This window comes from Pagrus major, chromosome 9, assembly GCF_040436345.1.
Source record: "Pagrus major chromosome 9, Pma_NU_1.0".
In the NCBI taxonomy this organism is placed as follows: domain Eukaryota; kingdom Metazoa; phylum Chordata; class Actinopteri; order Spariformes; family Sparidae; genus Pagrus; species Pagrus major.
The window spans coordinates 9,232,775-9,253,010 of record NC_133223.1 but is presented as its reverse complement, the minus strand read 5'-3'; the positions used below and the strand labels follow the sequence as shown (position 1 = coordinate 9,253,010).

At 39.0% G+C, this 20,236-nt stretch overlaps 1 protein-coding gene across 1 annotated transcript; it reads left to right on the top strand.

The window, feature by feature from the left end:
* The first annotated feature begins 1,250 nt into the window (after window positions 1–1,250).
* stam2 (signal transducing adaptor molecule (SH3 domain and ITAM motif) 2) lies at window positions 1,251–18,597 on the top strand. The gene is made up of 14 exons (XM_073473485.1): window positions 1,251–1,416; window positions 3,048–3,132; window positions 3,341–3,416; window positions 4,049–4,144; window positions 4,422–4,568; window positions 8,954–9,020; window positions 9,405–9,603; window positions 10,941–11,035; window positions 11,209–11,291; window positions 11,381–11,468; window positions 11,594–11,648; window positions 11,893–12,040; window positions 14,372–14,538; window positions 16,058–18,597. Exons 1-14 carry the CDS (start codon window positions 1,377–1,379, stop codon window positions 16,245–16,247), a joined length of 1,536 nt encoding a protein of 511 aa, XP_073329586.1. The 5' UTR covers window positions 1,251–1,376; the 3' UTR covers window positions 16,248–18,597.
* The last annotated feature ends 1,639 nt before the right edge of the window (window positions 18,598–20,236 follow it).

Below are 20,236 nucleotides of genomic sequence, written 5' to 3'. Positions count from 1 at the left end.
ATTTGATTGATTACTGGTGCCCGACCCTCAGGAGCCCCATACTGTAAACCTAAATGAAAAAGGTCTTAGGGTGGCTTCTGCAGATATTGTCAGAATTTAGTTTTATTACTTTATTATTTCAGTTATATTGTGCACATTCTTAAATAAATGTCAAATTACTGCAAACTAACTGACACCCTGTAAACCTGGAGCAGCACAGTATTCCAGAATAGCAGAAATACTGGTTGGTTTCTGGGGCTCTGGGAAAAATATTGTGAAGCTACCTTGTGTAGCCTGTTGTGTGCAGGCTACTGTACATTTCATAGATAATCGGGGGGAAACATTTCTACAGGTATCACATTATAAATATATATCTCAGAACAATGCCAATAAACAACGGGTGTCCACTTGTTTCCATACAACCCAAGCCAAGAGGGTTGAGAGTAAAGCTGTCAAAACTGCAAAATGATTATAGAATTGAAATAATTATCTGTTGTTGGTTATCATAGTTACTGAGATATGCATGTAATGATAACTTCTGAAATCTGTGATGAGAATCTGAATCTGAAATCCCCTAAGTTCTAAAAACTTGAACTATGAAAGTGCAGCTTTAAATTGCTTGAGTACCACTTTAGATTAAAGTGATCTTATGTAACATTTAATGTCAAATCTTTCGCATTGAGTGACTGTGACCCACAAACATCATCAGCACTTGGTTTTCCCCTGGTAATGCTCTGACAGGCTTGACCAGCAGTATCTCTAGCTTATCGTGTCAGCAAGTGAAACATAATCATTTAGATTGAGTTAATGTGAATCTCTCAGTCAAGAACATATCGCTGATGGTCTGTTTAGGATTATAAAATTGGAGGGCTATGTCAAAGGGGACAAGTGCTACCCTGTTCAGCCAATATGGATGTAAACCTCCTCAATCTAGAGCTGAAAGTCAGCCCTTCTAACATATAGTGAAGTCTAATGTGATGCCAGCCCATCAGTCAATGCTTGGTAACAAGTGCTGCTGTCTTTGTGCACATACTTCCCTCTTTTATCCACTAGATGTCAGTATTTCACTAGTCTCCTCTGAGAGTGAACAGAGATGATAAACTATTATTATTATTGTGTGGAACATTTTTTTAATTCATGTCAACTTAAAAAAACAACAACAACAACTCACAAATACACACTGAACGTCCTAAAAACATAATTTACTCACTGTACTCATGGACCTATACTCTGGTGTTTAAGAATATTGTTCAGGCATTATTCAGGGCAGCCAAGTTTCCGGAAGAGCAACTGGTGCGAGTTTAATGGACAAGGAAGAGATATTTGTTTAGGTTTCGTCTGGAAAACACACATACGTTTCTTTCGTCAAGTAGTCTGGCTCCTTTTAAATCGTTAGAATGCCTTTGTTCGCCCAAAACCCATTTGACCAAGATGTTGGTAAGCGAAATGCTGTTTATTTTGTGTTTTCAGTGTGTCAGAGCTAGCTGCCGATAGGGCCAACAACATCTGAAGCTAACGTTAGCTTAGCTTGAGTTCTTTAACGCTAGTTCGATGTAGCGTTTTAAGTTCAGTCATGACAGTCAGTTTCTGGCAACAACAACACCCACACGTCTCAGTCACCCCTTAGTGTGTAGCTAACGAGCTGACTGGTTGTCAACAACTTCCGTTAGGTTTATCGATCAGTTAATTTGCGAGGATAAGCGACAGCTTAGTGACTAACTTTGAGTCTGATTCATAACGATGTGCGTTAGCTAAACCGTGACTGGCTAACGTCAGTTACAAGATCACCTGATCCCAAATCCGGTCATATCTCTTATTTAGGTCGATTATTGCTATATATGACATGTTTCAGAAGTACTAGGCCAAAAAATAACTGTCATGTTGAATCTCTACCTGATATGATTTCTTGTAGACTATAAAATGCTCGTCAATAGTAAAAATGACGATCTCAGTTTCTGTGAACAGTCACAAAACCCCCTGGATTTTTACTTTACAATGACGCATGTGAGAAGGTGAAACAAAAATCGTTTGTACTTTTCATTGAAATTATAAATGTCATACCAAATGAAAGATGAAATTATTGCTCGATTAATGGATTACTCATTTGATGGAAAATAAACCCGCATCTACTTTGATTATCCATTAAATGTTGAAGTGATTCAGTGCTTGTGATGGGTATTTGTCAATATTTCCCGAAATTTCAGTGATGAAACAATGAATTGAGAGAACAGTTGTACATGTATATGAATATGGTTGTAAGTTCACTTCCCTAACCGTCAGTAATTTGTTTAGTCTATTAACAGATATATTGATCAGCTAATCACTTCAGCTCTACTTTGAGTCAGTCTGATTTTAATATGTTAGCTTGATCATCATTGCAGTTATGTATTTTCTCTTATTTGTGTTATGTAAATTTGGATGCAAACTTCACAGGTCACCATCCTTATCTGTCTCTGCAACACCATAGTTCTTGTATGACCAGACAATAGTACGCTGTTACACTTAACTGGCTCTCTGGATGTTTTCTGGCTGTCATGACATAGTTTACTTGACGTTTGTTTCCTGCTAACATATAACAAAGCCGCTGTGGGTCACCTCACCTGACACACATTACAGCATTCACTACTATCATATAAAAAATAACATATCTCTATGAAATGTTACATTACTAAACATTAACTGTTGTTGGGAAAAGAGCAGATATGATTTTTAACACTGCAAATCTCATTTAATGAGTGTGGCTGAACTGATCACAAGGCTAACCATATCAACGAGAAACCCTGCAATTTCACATAATAACATGGCATAAAGATGTGAAATTATTTGGCATATTGAGGCTTCTGAGTTTTTGTTTTTTTCAATGTCAGGCTGACAGATTTCAGTACAACATTAACCAGTTCTAAATGTGGCAGCTCAACACTTGCTATGTGCTATTCACACACTTGCCCACTGCGACTGGCATGTCTGCCCACAAATACATTATGTCTGAAGATGAGCAGCAGTGATGCCAGTGAAGATATTTTCTCACTCAACCATATGCACTGTATCTCTGTTTGATATATTTCCAGAGAAGGCAACCAATGAAACCAACACAACAGATGACTGGGGCCTCATTATGGACATCTGTGATAAGGTTGGAACGACACCCAATGGGTAAGCTGGAAAGCAGCCTTTGAATAATGAAAGTGCCTTAGCATTTAAGCAGCACTGTGGTTCAAATATTTCCTTGTTTAAGAAGAGTACATTTTGGAAATAGTCTACGCTGGATATGATCAGGACCTGCACAGAAGCATCTCTAGTGTAAGGACGCTGAGTTGGTTGTTCAGTATGAATGAATGAATTCTGTTCTCTTCTGTTTCAGACCAAAGGACAGCTTGAGATCCATTATGAAGAGAATCAACCACAAAGTGCCTCATGTTGCCATGCAGGCCCTCAATGTGAGTTAATCGCTGGGTTCTCATGCTACCAAATGTATGCACACATTGGATGGACACACCATCGAGATAGCTACTGCACATCACATCACATTCACTTCATTTCCCAGAGCCTAAAATGACGTCATCAGATAGCTTAATTTTTTCAACAACCAACCATCCAATCTAATCTTTCATTGACTACTGGCTGAAACTCTACTTATGTCCCATTTAGGCATGACAATTAAGTAATTACCAGTGCAGTCTGGCTCCAGTTGAGCTGTAATTTATAGTTAACATTCCCACTGTTAAAGCCGTTCGGGAAAGTGGAAGATTTCATACTGGGAGGATTTAACTCAGACGAGATGCAATATGAGAGCTGTTTCTCTGCCTGAGTCATCCTGAGCAAATACTGTCGCATGGCCTGCTCTATTTTTAGATCTCTGTGTTCACTCATTCAGATATTTAAAGCCCTTTTGTCATCCAAACCATTTACAATTACAAAAGATTTCTCTGCTATTAATATGCATTCTAAATAATTCAGTCATGTCAGTGTTAGGAAAAAATGTTCAGAGGTTGAAATACATTGGGGAAAAAAAGGAGCCTTCTTGTTTTGCGATAATACAATATTTTAATCTGATTTTTTGCTTTTGCAGTTGTTGGGTGCATGTGTGTCAAACTGTGGCAAAATATTCCACTTGGAAATCTGTTCAAGGGAGTTTGCCAGTGAAGTACGGAGTGTGCTGAGCAGGGTATGTAAACTGGGTTTTATTTCTTTCACTATTCCTGCTTGTCACTATATCAGTCTGTCATCTCTTTGTTCACTCTTGACCGGTGTCATTCTCACACACGTGCACCATCAAACTCTGGAGAAAGTTGACTGAAAGATTGCAGATAGAATCATAACTATGCTTTTCCATCCGTCTAGTCCTCACATTGGTTAGAGCCCTGTTATTGGGCAGCCAGTCTTCTATCATAAAAACACAGGAGAGCAGTTATCATAGCTGTTTGTTTGCCTGTCATGTGTAGGCCCACCCTAAGGTGTGTGAGAAGCTAAAGGCTCTGATGGTGGAGTGGGCAGAAGAATTCCAGAAGGATCCACAACTCAGCCTGATCAGCGCCACCATCAAGTCTCTGAAAGAGGACGGCATCAGCTTCCCCTCTGCATCTTCACAGGTCTGTTGACGTCATAGAGTCTGATCATGAGAACACACGAAGCAAGGTGCTATCTCGCCTTCATTTGTGCTATTTATGTTCCTTTATTTATTTTCATTTAGTCACATAGCTCTGGCAGATAAACATACACGACTCCAAATACAAAGCTGACAAGGCAACATTAAAGTAGTTGTTTCAAAAGATCATTTTTAACCATCAATGAGCAAAAAGGTTGAAACTTAGTTCTTCAGCAACAACAAAGCTGTATATTCCCCATTCTTTCAAAGTTAATGTCTCTAACCCTGTCTAACACAGCCAACATAACATAACATGTGTCCGGTGAATACCAACTCAGTGCAGTAAATTAGTATTCACTGCAGGGCTGCAACTACAGATTATTTTCATCATCAATGAGTCAATTATAATTTAGTGTATTTATGTCAACAAATTATGAAAAATGCTCATCACAGTTTCCCACAGCCCAAAGACATCTTGAGATTGCTTCATTTTTTCCAAACAGTCCCAAACCCAAAGACTCTTTATTTACTGTCAGAAATGACAAAGAAAAGCATCAAATCCTCACATTTAAGATTTTAAGATTAAAACAATTAATCAATTATCAAAACAGTTGGCGATGAATTTTCCTTTGATCGATTAATTGACTAATTGTTGCAGTTCTAATTTACTGTAAGCCTTCATTATTCAGTTCCCCTCAGAAGGAATCTAAAATCTAAATCGGTCTGCCACTTTCACCACGACACCAGCCAGCTTTTATTTTACAAAAAGAAACGACACTTTGGTTTCCAGATTTAGCAGCATTTTGTTGTATCCACTTGCATCTTAACACTTTGTCTCATGATGGGAAACGGTTTGAGCTGAGTATCATGCAACTGAAGTCATGTGTTAGCAGTTCTCTTTCACACTGCTCTGTTTTGCTGGTTTTCTTCCCCTATTGACAATAACAAAATAACTGGTGTGGATAATTTCTGTCTAGCCTGATGCTGTTGTTACAGCTGTGGTTTCCCTGCTGACCAATGTGTTGCCACTGTGACGGTTCAGGTTGGGTGGAGCTCGTCTCTCTGCGTTTGTATGGCGAGTGCTTACAGTGGAATTTCCTCTTCACATATTTGACATCGTTCTGTGGATATTTGTGTGCAAGTCCCAGGATCAGGACCATCTTTCTGATGAGTAGGGACGAAGCGGCCCTCTGTTTTCTTTTCCGTTCTTTGTATGATGTTTGTCTCATTTGTTATCTAACAGCCTTATATGTGTTGAGGGTTGAAGTGGACTTTGCTCACAGGATGTCATAAAGCAGCTGACCTACAGTTGTATCATGTGTGGTCATTGTCCCTCTGTGGCTGGCACTGTTTGTTAAGAGCTTCGCTTCTGTAGATGATGTATACTCTGAGTTTGTCACTCTACATTCAGAAGTGTATTTCAAGGGAGAAAAGAGGAATTAATGAGTAATTCAAACTCTACCACACATGGTGTCTACTGAGATTCATGATATATTTTATGCACTATAAGTGCTTTGTGAATTTGTCTGTAGTATGCTGAAGTTCTGAGTACCTCTTACAAGGCCAATAAGCAAATTCCTGTGTTTATCTTGTGTTCGTGGTCATAATCTCAAAGGGTAACTCCACCAATTTTACACATTAAAGTGTGTTCACAGGTCTTAGGGAGTACTGCAGCATATGTGAAAAATGTAGTGCAAAGCTTTTTGTGGCTCCAGATGAAGCTGCATGTAATCTGATACATTTCATCCAGGGATGGCACTCACTGGCTAAATTACATTGTGGGTAATGTAGGTGCCAGGTTTTGAAAAAGAAAGGGAAAAGCGGTGGAATAAAAAGGGAGATCTCTCTGGTTCTGCTGTACTGTCCATAACTATCAATAATAGTCCAACAATGTTATGGGAGTGTAATGTTAGACCAGTGGACAGCTTTTCAAAACCTGACCCCTACATTACCCACAATGCAACTTTACCACTGAGTGACATCATTGGAGGCAAATCATCAGATTACATGCATCTTCCTCTGGAGCCACAAACGTAGTAGTAGTAGTACTCCTCAAGACCTGTAAACAAACTCTAATGTGTAAAATTTGTGAAGTTACCCTTTAAGTACAGCCATAGATCGGTATATCAAGACAACACTGGTCAAATCCTGTATAGATCATGTAATTCAACGTAACAGCTTGGCCATAAAATCACCATATAACACCTCCCTTTCAACAGCACTGCAGACTCCTTAATAAACATCGGTTAATGAATATCCTCAACAGTGTAAAAGATAAATGTACGTCACACTGTACAACTGATCAGTTTTATCCCTATACGCAGACCATGGATTAACAAACACAGTTGTGCGTGTGTTGTAGAAATGATCTTAAAATCTCTGGGATTTAATTTTCCGTCTCCTCCTCACTTTGTTGCCCCTGGCTGTGTCGGTGTGCTGTGTGTCACGTTATGGGACGGTCCGGGGAACCAGTTTTAATGGAGAGCAGGCTGCACATGAGGCAGCAGGTATGACATTTATCAGCTGATGAGCAAACAGCAGCAGGTAGTGCCACTCAAGCTGTCGCAGCGCTCCCTCGTATTTCCCTTGGGCTGTCGTTCATTCTGCGCTTTAGTGTGACGTTTAAACAGCATGCGGATACCTTTTTTTATCTGTTTCCAGCTTCATACTACCAATTAGGGTTGTCATGGTACTGAAATATCTAACCTTGGTGCGAAAACTTGAAAAATATCTGTTTGATATAATTTCGACACCATGGGGAAAAATAGACACATTGAGGGCTTGACATTTTTATTTTATTTTATTTTTTATTAAAAGATAAATGTAAAGGTTTTATCATGATAACGAGATGCATCTCTTTTTGGCTAGCAGCAGGCGAACAGCCGAAAGACTGTGGTAAACATCAAATATCACACTTTTTTTTAGAAATATATATATTTTTTTTTTCTCTCTTTAGGTTTGGACTTGTTAATAATGTACGTGTGTGTGTGTGTGTGTCAGCTCGCTGTTGTAGAGAAGAGAGAGTGAGAAAGTACAGCTGGTACTGGCACATGTGAACATGACATGTGAAACAGCTTTTTTTACAGAGTTTTACAGTCCTTCTCGTGTACCTCTCTGTTGGTATACAAAGCATTTTGTTTTCTCGTCCACAGTCTGTTGGTTAAAGTAAGCACAAGCAAAATGTGAACATTTGTGTGCCAGTTTGAAATGGAATGAAATCTCCACCCATCAGGCACTAACTGGCACCCTGCTGGTCTCCAGCTTTTTGGGTGCACCATAGATCACATTCCTTTTAGCTGTTTTCATTGTAAGATGTTGAACAATTTAAGTATATATTTTCCGTGTGTGTATTAATAAGGAAATTATTCATTCTTTGATCGGTGTATTTACATATAAACTACTGTTGTTAACTTTAGCATGTTATTGCTCACATGGTTATCAAACCTGACTTGTATTTGCTTCCCTACACCTGTTACTTGTAGCCTTACCTGTCCCCCTCAGTCAGTGTAATATTAGTGTGTATTTTACAGTGTTCTTTAAGATACTGATTATTACCAGTGTGATTAAGTTATTTGCACTTGATGCACTTCCTTGCACTTGTTATTTAACATACAAAAATCTTTTTGACTAGAAGTCTGAGGGATTCTCCACCGTGTGTTTGCTCAGATATATTTGCTGTATATGTGTAGCTGTTTCCCAACTTTTACAGGCTCTAGAGCCTGAATGCAGGCCCATTTGTGTTTTACTTGCTTTACAACTAAAGACTAAACTATTAATGAGGTAGATTTTTTTCTTCGTTCTGCTCTGTTTGAGTTTGACTTGCTTGAATTTGCTCTAGCTTGTTTGACCTGTTGTGTTTTTATTAAACTTGCATCAGTTGTTTCTTGTATACTGTTCACGAAGCACACTATTAACCAGAGCAACACTCTTTTACCACTGTACCGTAAAAGTTTAATTTCCATAACTGAGAGAATTCTGCATGTCTGCATGTTAGAATTTTCTTATGCATCGCGTGTGTAAAAGAGACAATGGAGCAGCTTCTGTAATACTTTCTGGTTCACCAGCTGCCAGTATTAAGCATTAGTTCATCCACTATGAATATGTGGGTGTGAAGAGTTGCTGTGTAGCAATGGCAACAACATCCAGTTGACCTGTTTTGTCCACTTTGACCTCATTGCTGTGTCAGAGAGCGGCCTCGGGTCACCTCAGATGAGAGAAAGTGAGACAGTGTCTGAAGGGGAGAGCGCATCTCTGAGCAACATGTAGTACCCAACATGAACTGCAGGTGGCATTACAGTCACTGTCACTAATCAGTTTTCTCTCCCTCCTGTATGTATACAACCCCAACACACACACAGCCATGACCTTATCTTTCTATATTGACTGCAGGGCTCCACCGTAAAGGTCAACACACCTGCTGTGAGTAAAGCATCAGATGATGACAACCTGGCCAAAGGTAAAGTGAGGCGCCACCATTCAGCTCCACACACCATCATAAGTGCACTTCATCTGTTGTTATCTGCATTATTCTCTACAGCAGATGCATTATTTCCAACTATTGTGTTTGTTTAAGGTTTATTGATATGTGTTTATACCAATATTCTCAGAAAAACACTCATATTTTCGATGAGGATTCAAGTTAAATTCATTATTTAAGAATTTTATGTTCTCATGCATTAAAAAGTTGTTTTGTTGACTGCATTATTGATTATTTTCATCTCACATTTAAGCGGTCTTCTAAGAGCTATTTGTATTCTGGAATAAAAGGAATACATTAATCCTGTGACTGAGCCAAGCCCATGTGCTGGAAATTTGACTCTCCTCTCCTCTCCTCTCTCAGCCATCGAGCTGTCCCTACAGGAGCAGAAGCAGCAGGCGGAGACACGACCCCTGACTGCGACCTCCGACCCCCCGAGCTACACCAACGGTGGCGGAGGGCAGGAGGTCCGGAAGGTGCGAGCGCTGTACGACTTTGAGGCTGCTGAAGACAATGAGCTGACCTTCAAAACTGGAGAACTTATTCTGGTTTTAGATGACAGGTTAGTGTTTGATGACACCTCCAACCTTGAATCAGCTACTTTATATCCTTAAAACGCTAGTGTTGCAGACTTTCTAATCAGTTTAGTTCAAAGCAGTGACATTGTCAGATTATGAAATGCAGACGGGCTTCATATCAAATTTAATGTAGTCTTCAGCTACGCGTTGTTTTATACAACACTTGTGCAATAAACCCTATAAATCTTATAATGTCCCGGGGTACAGTGTGTCAAAGAGGCAACCAGAAGTATGAATCTAGTTCCTAATAATCTCTCAGAACTTTTAATAATGGATATATTTACACAGTTTGTGTGCTTGGTTTAATTTCGTCGGGTATTTGAACATGCAAATTTAGAGGTGCAGTTAGAATAAGTTGGTGTATATTGAGCATACAAGCACCCATAACCGCTTAACCATGATTTGAGCTCCCCATATCTAGAGTCTGCATTAAATTGTCCTCACTCATACATACAGCCACCTAAATACACCTTTTTTTTCTTCAACATCCATGGCCAAATCCATGAGGATTAATGGAAATGTTGAAAAATACCCTCTCACAATGTTAAAGAGAGTGAGAAAAAAAATTATTCGTCCATTTATCTTAAGTTAATGGGGTCTATTCTGGGATGAGACCCATCCTCCATTCAAGTTTAGTGGCAGTATGTTCAGTAGTTTTTGTGTAATCCTGCTTGAAAAGCCAACCAACAGGCACAGAAGAAAACATAATTAAACTGTCCAATACTGTAAAACTTAAAATCTCTCTCCCTCTCTCTCACTCTCTCTCTCTCTCTCTCTCACTCTCTCGCTCTCTCTTGCTCTCTCTCGCTCAGCTTGACCCACATTTCATTTTCAATCAGTAGAAGTGACTTTAAGTTACTCCTGTTGCTCTTGCAGTACATTCAGTGCAGCACAGCTGTAGAAATCAAATATTCATTTTCACGATCGCATATCTTGTATTTGTTGTTTTGTTTTTTTACAATTTGATTTATATAATCAAATATAGAATATTCGTTAACAGCCCTAATATATATAATTTTTTTTTTGTGGGACCTGTTAAAAATTCTGACTTCCCCACACCAATCATCATAAGGCAAACAGCTGCCATTCAGCTGTAGAATAATTTATGCTTTTGCTAGCTTGAAAGAGTCACTTTAGTTCTTACACCCTTCCTGATTTATATCCAAATTTACAATAAAAAATGTAGCTTCATGTCTTAACAGCGTGGCAAAGTCTGTCCTACAAATAAAGAAAGGAACACGCTCAAAGACTTGAATTCTGAAAAGATGACTTGTTTGGCAGCTGATGAGCTTATTGTTCCTGTTTGATGCTTGTTTTCTAGTGATCCAAACTGGTGGAAAGGAGAGAACCACAGAGGAGTGGGTCTTTTCCCCTCCAACTTTGTCACAACCAATCTGAATGCTGAGCCAGAACCAGGTTGGTCTTTCTGTTGAATCTCAAAGTGAACATTGCGCTGGTTTGTCTGACCTATGTTTTGTACCCTTTTAAAGAAAGCATACCAGCCTCTGTGCTCTTCAGCTATTTGATATAAACAGGAGCAAATCATTTTTTTAAGTACTGCTAATAAAATTAAACCTTTTCCTCCACAGTGGCTTATGTTGAAAAGACAACCAGTCCTGAAGAGACGACCATAGAAACCAAAGTTGAGCCTGAGCCCATCTTCATTGACGAGGTACTACATTTCCTCAGTGCATATTTATAACCATCACCTCATCCACATCACCTGAATCAGTCTACCAACCTGCTCTCCTCTCTCTGCAGGGGAAGATGGACAGAACACTGGCACTGCTGCAGAATGCAGATCCTGCAGATCCGGCTCCTGACTCCCCAGAGCTGATCCAGCTGGAGGGTATAAACATTAATGCTGGTGTAAATCTAGTTGCTGTGCCAGTGACGACTGCAGTCAGTCTGTTATGTTCTAACTCTGTTTCTGTTTCTGTTTCTGTTTCCCTCTCTAACTAAATATCTGAACAGGTGCTTGTGAACAGATGAACCCTATGATTGATGAGAAGCTGCAGGAGATTGACAGGTAACGTGTTAAAGATGTAGACTTCAATTTATCAGAATTATTATGACTGATTCATTAACGGCCCAGCTGTGTGTGAGATTATCTAACATCTATTTCTGCTTCAGTGAAGTTTAGGATAAAGATAGCGATGCTTGTGCCTCAGCTGTCTGTTTGTCAGGCTACAGAGGACAATCTTTAGACCAGGTGGACTGTTCTAAAACTGAAAAAGATCCTTGTAAAATAGATGTTTCTCTCTTTGTTGTAGGAAACACTCGGAGTTGTCAGAGTTGAATGTTAAAGTTCTGGAGGCCCTGGAGCTTTACAACAAGCTCATGAACGAGGCTCCCTTCTACTCGGCCTACTCCAAGATGCAGCCGCAGTACGCACCAGCCGGCTCAGCTGTACCCATGCAGGTCAGAAAACTGTGCTTCCCAAACTCTCTCCTTAACAACCATTTCATCTTGTGTTTAGCATTGATACCTAAACATTTTATTCAAGTAGCTTTGCAACATTGAGTGTTAAAACTACGAGCCTGTCTGAATCAATCAGTCAATCAATAAATCAATCAAAAAGCAGCAGCACACAAACAAATGAAAAGGACAAAAGATGGAGTACAAAACAACAGTCATCCCCCTTCATAACTCGGCTCTTTAGACTGGATTGCTAGCAGCTTAGCTAATGTACTGATAATGTCTACACCTTTGTGGATGTCTCAATATACTGATCTTGACGATAACCCTGATATTAGAAAATTAATTATTGATATTGCGCTAATAATACCCATATAATAGTAATAATGTGTGAATAATCCAGCACAGATGTTGGGCCTTGCACAGCAGGATAACGATTCAGGTGCCTTTACTTTATTTTCACCAGATAGCCTTTTACAACATTGATGGGACAAACAAAATAGATAAAGACTGACCTATATAAAAGAACAAAGTGGGTCCAGCCTTTCGACTTGAAAGCTTTTTTGCTGGTAAGTCGAATTGGCAGGGGAATCTGTTTAGAGTGCTGCAAGTTTTAATAAAAATATTGCTATTTGGCGCCAGTGTATCGATAATTGTATCTCAAAAGGAAGTAAAGCGATATATTACTGTAACGATATTTTGTCCCACTGTTGTTCTTCTCCCTACACTTGTATTTTGAGTGTAATTTATTTGCCAAAAAGAGACGAAACATACAGTAAACCAAGTTCAGATGAATTTGACTATAATTCAGTTTGACTCTTCGGATAAAAGGTTGAACAGTGATACTATTGGTTCATGGGAACTTTAGCTAATTGTAAAGTATGTCCGTAGTCTTAATGACTGCTGTAATGGCAAATTAAGGTCAGCAAATGAAGCTGCTTAATTTCTCTCTGAAATGAATAAAACTGAATTCATGTTTACTTGGACAACTTTAAATCGCATCACTCAGGCTTCTTGTAGGTGAACTGCTTGTAGGTGAAATCTGCTCTGTGATGTGTTCCACATCAATAAAAAGCAGCACCAAGTCATACATAATTTAAGGATGGTTTTGGCCAGAGGTTGGCTCTCAGTTCAGAGCAGTAAAGGCTGAATATTTTCTGTGTAAAAGAGGAACTGTGTTAACTACCAGTGTGCCCACCTACAAGCAGCAGACTCCTATAGATTCTATTGATCTATTGATGTGATGATTTATGTTTTTATGGAGACAACGGAGGACTAATGTTGAGGAAAATCATTCAGAGCAGTCATATGATTATACCTTGCTATTAGTCTCCTGTTTTATTTCTCACATCCTTTCCTCGTGTGATATATTTGGCCAGTAAAGCAGTTGATTTTCTTGCTTTTTGTACTCGTCCTGGTAGCTTGACATTCAGTCAGCCTTTTTTTCCTCCCTGGAGAGTCGCAGGCAGCCTGGCTTTTCTTGGCAGTGGCTGTTTTCTCTGTAGTGATTGATGTCACTGTCTCTCCCCCGAGATTTAGAAAAATGTCCACATCACTGGCCAGGCCCACACTGAAGTGCTGCATGTCTTTTTTCTTTCTTTTTTGCCCTTCATCATTTTTTTTGCAGACTATTGTGAAACTGCCTAGCAGGTTGTTGTTGTTGCACCTGCAAAAGCAAGGATTTTGCACATAAGCACTTCAAATTATAAAAGTAAATACTTTTCATAGTTTACTGTATATAATATTCTACAACAGCTAGCATATATTTTCTAAACTGGTGCTCTTCCTCATAATTTGAATAAAGTGTGAAAAAATATGCAGCAACACTTCCTGACTTACAGGAATAGTTGGTAATTAATTCATCCAACGGCCTGGTGTTTTACATCTCACATTCTCTGTCTAACTCCCAGTTGCCAGACCTGTTCTGGAGGCATAACATTCAGTGATGGACATCTCTTTTATTAGCGTTGCTCAGGTCAGCCTGGGGCAGACATGATATTAACTTTCTGAGGAGAGAGAAGGAAACTCTCTGAATTTATGAGCTCAGAAACTTGCATCCGCTCGTTTAACATGCAACTTCTATAACATTTGTTGTGAACTTTTATTTTTTAAATGTTTGTGTTGTAAGTGCAACATCATCTACAGTCTGGCTATTTATGTCTATTCCTCATGAGTTAGTTCAGAGAAGATGTTATTTTTGCCAACTGTTACTAAAGCCCCGAGTTGACTGGTGAAGTAGTGACAGCACACTATTTTTATTGATGGGGAATTATGATATTTATGCTCTCAGCAGTTATTAAAGCTTAACTGCAGTGCTCCTTTTGGTGTGTTTAGGGCTACCTCGGCCCAGCTGGCGCTCCTTACCTGCCTGCAGGGATGCCCCAGGTTCCTCCTGCTCAGCCCTACACTCTGCCCAACGACCCGCCTGCATCCCTGCACTCAATGCCACCCAACGTCTCAGCCCCACCTAGCAGCCAGGCTGCTCAGCCGCCCTACATGAGGTAAGACAATAGCCCTGCCACTGTAAACAGGACCTGTAAGGCTGTCAGAGTACTCTGTAGACACTCCTAGACAAGTAATGACAAGGCTCACGTCATGTGACTAATAAAGGTGGCTCGATACCTCAGGTCTTTGGCTTTAATGAGCTACTAGCTTTGAATATTAGGCAGTTAGAAAACAGAGAGTCCTGACATTAGCACTGCTAAAATATTTTCACTAAAAGATTAGAAAAAGGTATACAATAAAATGGTAGACAGATATGATTTGATAGAAAGCATTTTATCAAAAATAAAAAAAAAAAATTTATAGTTATTTAACTTTAGTTAGGAGTTATTTCACTGCTGACAAACAACAATGCTATACAAACCATTTATAAGGCAATTGTATCTATAAACATTATCTGGATGGCCATTATGTTTATAAACTTTTACACTTGCTTAATAAATGGTTTATAAAGCGTTTCACTTTTGCAAAACTTGTGTAGTGCACTTTTAACATGCAAGAAATCTAAAGTAGTCCCCAGTGAGAAGACTTGGTGGTACAAAAGCAGATTGCCTTAAAGTACAGTTGCTCTCACCACTTCTCTGCATATTCAGCTTTCTTTTTTCTTAGACAGTAAAAGTTGTTTTTTTTGTCTCGTATCCAAAAAAAGATCAAAGCAGATAAGCAGGGAAAACAGACGGATGAGTGGTGTACAAGTACCTTGTTCGTCAACACTGATTATTTTGGCTGATCCTCATCATATTTGTCCTTGGAGTGTTTCCCAGAGAAAGTCACAGCATGCGCAAACTGACTAGCTTTCAAATAGACTTTCTGTAATAGACTGTATTAGAGCTGGGTGATTTGGCTGATATTGATATCATTATATGTAATAAAATCATTTTTCAATATACAATATATATCCGGTTGTTGCAATGTTTGCAAATCACCCATTAAATGTGATCTGTGTTTGCTGAACTGTTACACCAGAATAAAACTTTATGTAAAAGTCCCAAACATAAAAACAAAAACATTTAACAGCTCATTTAGTTACAATGAGCTTGAATAAACTGGAACGTGACCACATTTTGTAAAAGATAACAAGACATAATCATATGATCACAAGAGGATTCACTACAAGAGCTAAGAGGGTTGTATTGAGCCATCGACCAGCCCTGGATTGTGTTGTAATTTTTTTTCTTGTTTATGGTTTTGAATTTATTACCTTTTGCCATTGTGTCAAAGATTTTGTTCTACATTGGAGATCTACAAAGATCTTGAGAGAGATCCAAGAGGATGTATTTAAAGGTGCGATATGTAAGAATGGGAAGAAAAAGCAGTTTTGACGTTCTGGCAGCAGTTAGCAGTTGGTGTCTGGTGATATTCTGCCTCCTATTTGTTTGGAGTGTGAATGTTCCTACGTATTGCACCTTTTAAATGTATTTGCTACATGTAAATATGAGACTGTAATTTTTACATGTTGATCCTCAGTTTCCATGTTTGTTGTTGGTACTAAGCATCACATCTGTATTTTCTTCACAGCAGTGGTATGAACGCTCAGTACATGAACCAAGCTGCAGGAGCTCATTACCCACCCCAGGCGGGCGTGGCCATGGACATGTCGACCTATCACAACTCCAACATGCCACCTGTATCCTATCCCATGGCTGCTCCCCCTCACCAGGCTCCTCAACAGCAGCAGGCAGCGTATTATCAGCAGCCTTTGCTGTAAAACTCCCACTGACATCAGACCTGAGATGAATACATCCTCCAGATATTTCCCTTTCCAGTGGTGTGTTGATATGGCCTACATTGTGCGAGTGTTTTTGTTTGTGTGGTATTGCTTTGGGGACATTCCTTGAGACAGTTTTTGTGCCTGATGAGCTGAATCGAACACACCCCCCGAGGGTTGAAATAACTGAGGTGTGTATGTAACGCAGGACTGTTGTTCATCTGAGTCAGGACTCTCTCTGTGTGCATTGCCTCGGCTACTATACGTGAGGCTAAACATGGCGTCAGGAATTCTCTCCTGTCCTCACTTCTTTTCTCCTGGCTGACAGTGAACGCAGCGCTGGTCTTCACAGACGTCACAGGTCATCACAGAAGAAGAGTTGTTCACCAATGCAGGGCCATGTAAAGAGCAGTCTTTTTCTGAAGAAATTAGCATACCACAACACAATTCTACTCCCATATTTTTGCATTGACCCCCTTCAAAGAATTCACGCACATCTCGGTGGTAACAGACGGTAAGGCCATGTCCTCATTAATGTAGATAAATGTGAAAAAACGCTTTCTTTTCTCTCCATGGTGGCCTTCTTCTCACACTACCTTGTCTACACCGGCCATGTAGCAAAAGCAGCACATCACCTGTCATTGTCCACACTGGAGACCTTCAGCCACAGCACTGTTGTGCACTAGAAGGATTTGCAGCCCATATAGCGTAAAACAAGACCAGTGTCTTAACATGCACAGAGAAATAAAGTGGACTAAAATAGCAGCATGTAAAAAGCAGTTGAAACGTGAGCCTGTGCACAGCTGGTTTAGACAGCTGTATTGATCTGTCAGGTGCTTGTGAGACTGATAACTGAAAAACATTGCAAGCTGAAAACAAATCCAGTAAAATATGTAAATTAAATTGCAAACTCACATTGTAGTTCATTCTTTGGGACTTGCATGATAGGCTAGTGCACCAGCTAGTGTAGATTGAACCCCACTTAACCCCTTGGTGGCATTTTCAGATGTATCTGCATTATTGTGAACATGGCCCAAATGTTTTGTTTTCCTTTTAGTTTTTAATTGCCGTCTTGTTTTTAAGTCTGTCGGTGAATCTTGTTGTGAGAGCTCATGTTTCTGCACGGTCTGCACTTATTCAGTGTGTGGGTGCTCGCTTCAGGACAAAGTGTGCAGTTCTCTCAAAGGCAGGAGCTGCGTTTTTTTTTTTCTCTCTTCTTCACCAGCATCCATCACTGTAGCTGATCGATGTTTTGAACAGAACTTCTAAAGTACAAACTATATTTTCAACTATCAAATATGTATGTTAACACTTCTATTTGTGTAATGGTTCAACAACAACTTTCCCATAAACTCACTGCCTTGTAATGCATTCTGTGGTTGCATTTGAGATATTTAAGATGACGTCTTTGTGTGTGTGTTTGTGTGTATGTGTGCACATATTTGTTTTCTGCATACGTACGTGTGTCTTGCGTACGTATGTGTTTGAGGGCTTATCCATAATAGGTTCTTCATCATTGTAAAATGACATTGATTTTTCATAAGGATCATCAGATTTTAGGGTGAACTGAGAAATGGTTAGCTGCATCTGTTTGTGTGTCTATTAATCTGATGAAACACTGCGTCTGTTCATGATTATTACGTCTGTACCTTCCTGCCTCTCGTCTTCATGTGTGCTAACCAACCTGTTAGAGTCCATGTTTTATGCAAATGCACGCTGTTAAATTTCAAAATTGTCAACGACATTGCCTGTACTTTGATTTATATATATTGAGACATTATACATGTATAATTTACATGGTTGGAGAATGTGTAATTATTCTTACTTTGCTTCTGCTTTTACTTTCATTGTTCAGGCAAAATATAAGTGGAACAAAATTCTAAAGAAGATAAAATCATAGTTGCTGCTTGTATGAAGAGAGAGAAGTGAGACATCATGTTTTACTGTTGTTTTATTCTTCAGTTTTAATATATATAAAGGAGCAGCTCTAATAGAATCTACAGTCCTGTTGCAGTAGCTTCGTAGTTGAAATTTTAGCCACAACTGTTCCTTTACCGGCCTCATATTAAAGGCGTTGTATATTAGATGTAAAATACCTGGGTTTGTCAGTGACATTGACATTGCACCTTAGCTTTGTAAACATGTATTTACCACTGGATGCCTTGTTTTTCTGTAGGAATCAAAGAATGACACGGACGCAACTTTGGCGAGTAACTTCAGTCTCAGTATCCGCTGGATATGTATAATTCTGTAAAATATTCCAGGAGAAGTTCCTTTATCCAGGATTTTAAAACTGCTTTTGTAACAGAGCAAACTATAATATTCTTTGAAATAAAAAACATTGACCTGTGTTGGGGGTGGTCTCGATCTATATTTCCCTTCGGAGGCCTTGAAGTAATTACATTTATACAATTAATAGGGAGGTGATTAAAATAGTAACTGTCCACCTAATTAGCCTCTCTGATTCCCCGCACACATCTCCACCTGCACATGATGAAGAAGCCGATGATATGATCATCGCCCAGAGGACATGATTTATTCATTGATCTTGGCCTTTATATAGTTTCTGAAAGCTGTGCTGGGGATCCTTTAAATGCCAGTGTTGTTCTGGTGGCAAAGTGAAGCTAAAAACTGATTTCTTTAATTAAATGTTCAAAGCCAGACACCACAGGCTGTTCTCCAGGATGCATACAGTGTAAAGGCTTTTTGCAGGCCTGCAGTGGGATTGTCTGAAAACAGCACAGCTGGTAGCTCTGTTTGGCGAGGACGACTGAGAAGATTTTATCATCTGTTGTTTGTCCTGGTTTATTTACTGAGATAAAACTGGTCTGTTTTATTTTTAAGTGAAGAACGAACCGCTAAATCAGTAGAAAGAGAGTCTGTTGGCCTGCAGATGTACATTAAACACTATAAATATTAAATATATAAATTATATATTCCATATATATTAAACTATGTTCTTTTTACTATAAAACTATAAGTTACCAGTTTAACCCTGGCCTACAGTATTTGTAGTGGGACATTTTTCAATTCTTATGAGGGATGTCTTGGTTTTTTTGATACCATGAAGAGAATAAATTTGCTTTAACTCTCTTGCCAAAGGGATCAGGCTAGTACAGCCAAAGAGAGTTCATGCTGCCTTCAAATGCTCCTCGTAAACTCCAAGATCAGAAATGATTCATTTTAAGTATCTCATTTTAATCATTCATACAAAACTATATCTACAATAAATGAGCCATCTGTGAGGCCTAATTTGATTATCCACCTTTCTGTTGTCTCTGTACTTTGTACAGGATGTCATCATTCTGGTGGTTGAGATTATTATTATGTATTTACATAAATAACAGAACATTTGATGGGGTTAGACTAGTTCAGTTTAAGCCTGACCAAGTATAGTCTCAGTGCAACCAATTTACATAAACCTGGCTTGACCCCATATATTAAAATAGCTATTTATTTATAGTTTATTAATAGTTATTTAGTAATTTATTAATTTTAAAATTAGCCGATAAAAAAGGAGGTAAAAATACACAAGAGAGCATTTAGTGGGTCAACTTTAAAGGGGCTCTGTGTAACAATTTGTCAGTTTCATTTATTAATCACTTTTTTATGGGCCATATGTGAACAGATTGTAACATGACATGAAAAATGAGACCTTCCTCGTCTCTCTCTGTTGTCTACACAAGCCTGTGGACGATGTGTTGAAGCTGTTTAAGGCTGCTGGACTGTGGATTTCTTTATGAAGGAATCGGGTCAGATTTTACTGCGACAGTGCAAAGGATGTGACTTTATGCACGTTCTCACGTCCTTCAACAGTAGCTAACGTTAATTTAGCAACCGGCTTCCAGCACAACACAGAAGTACCACAGAGAACCTTTAATATGTTAAGAACAATACGTAGAGTTCTTGTAGCTTTGTTGTTTTTACATTTATTTGTTGTCGGACAAAATAAATTCTAAGTTAAAGGAGCACTTTGTAGTTTTGGAGAA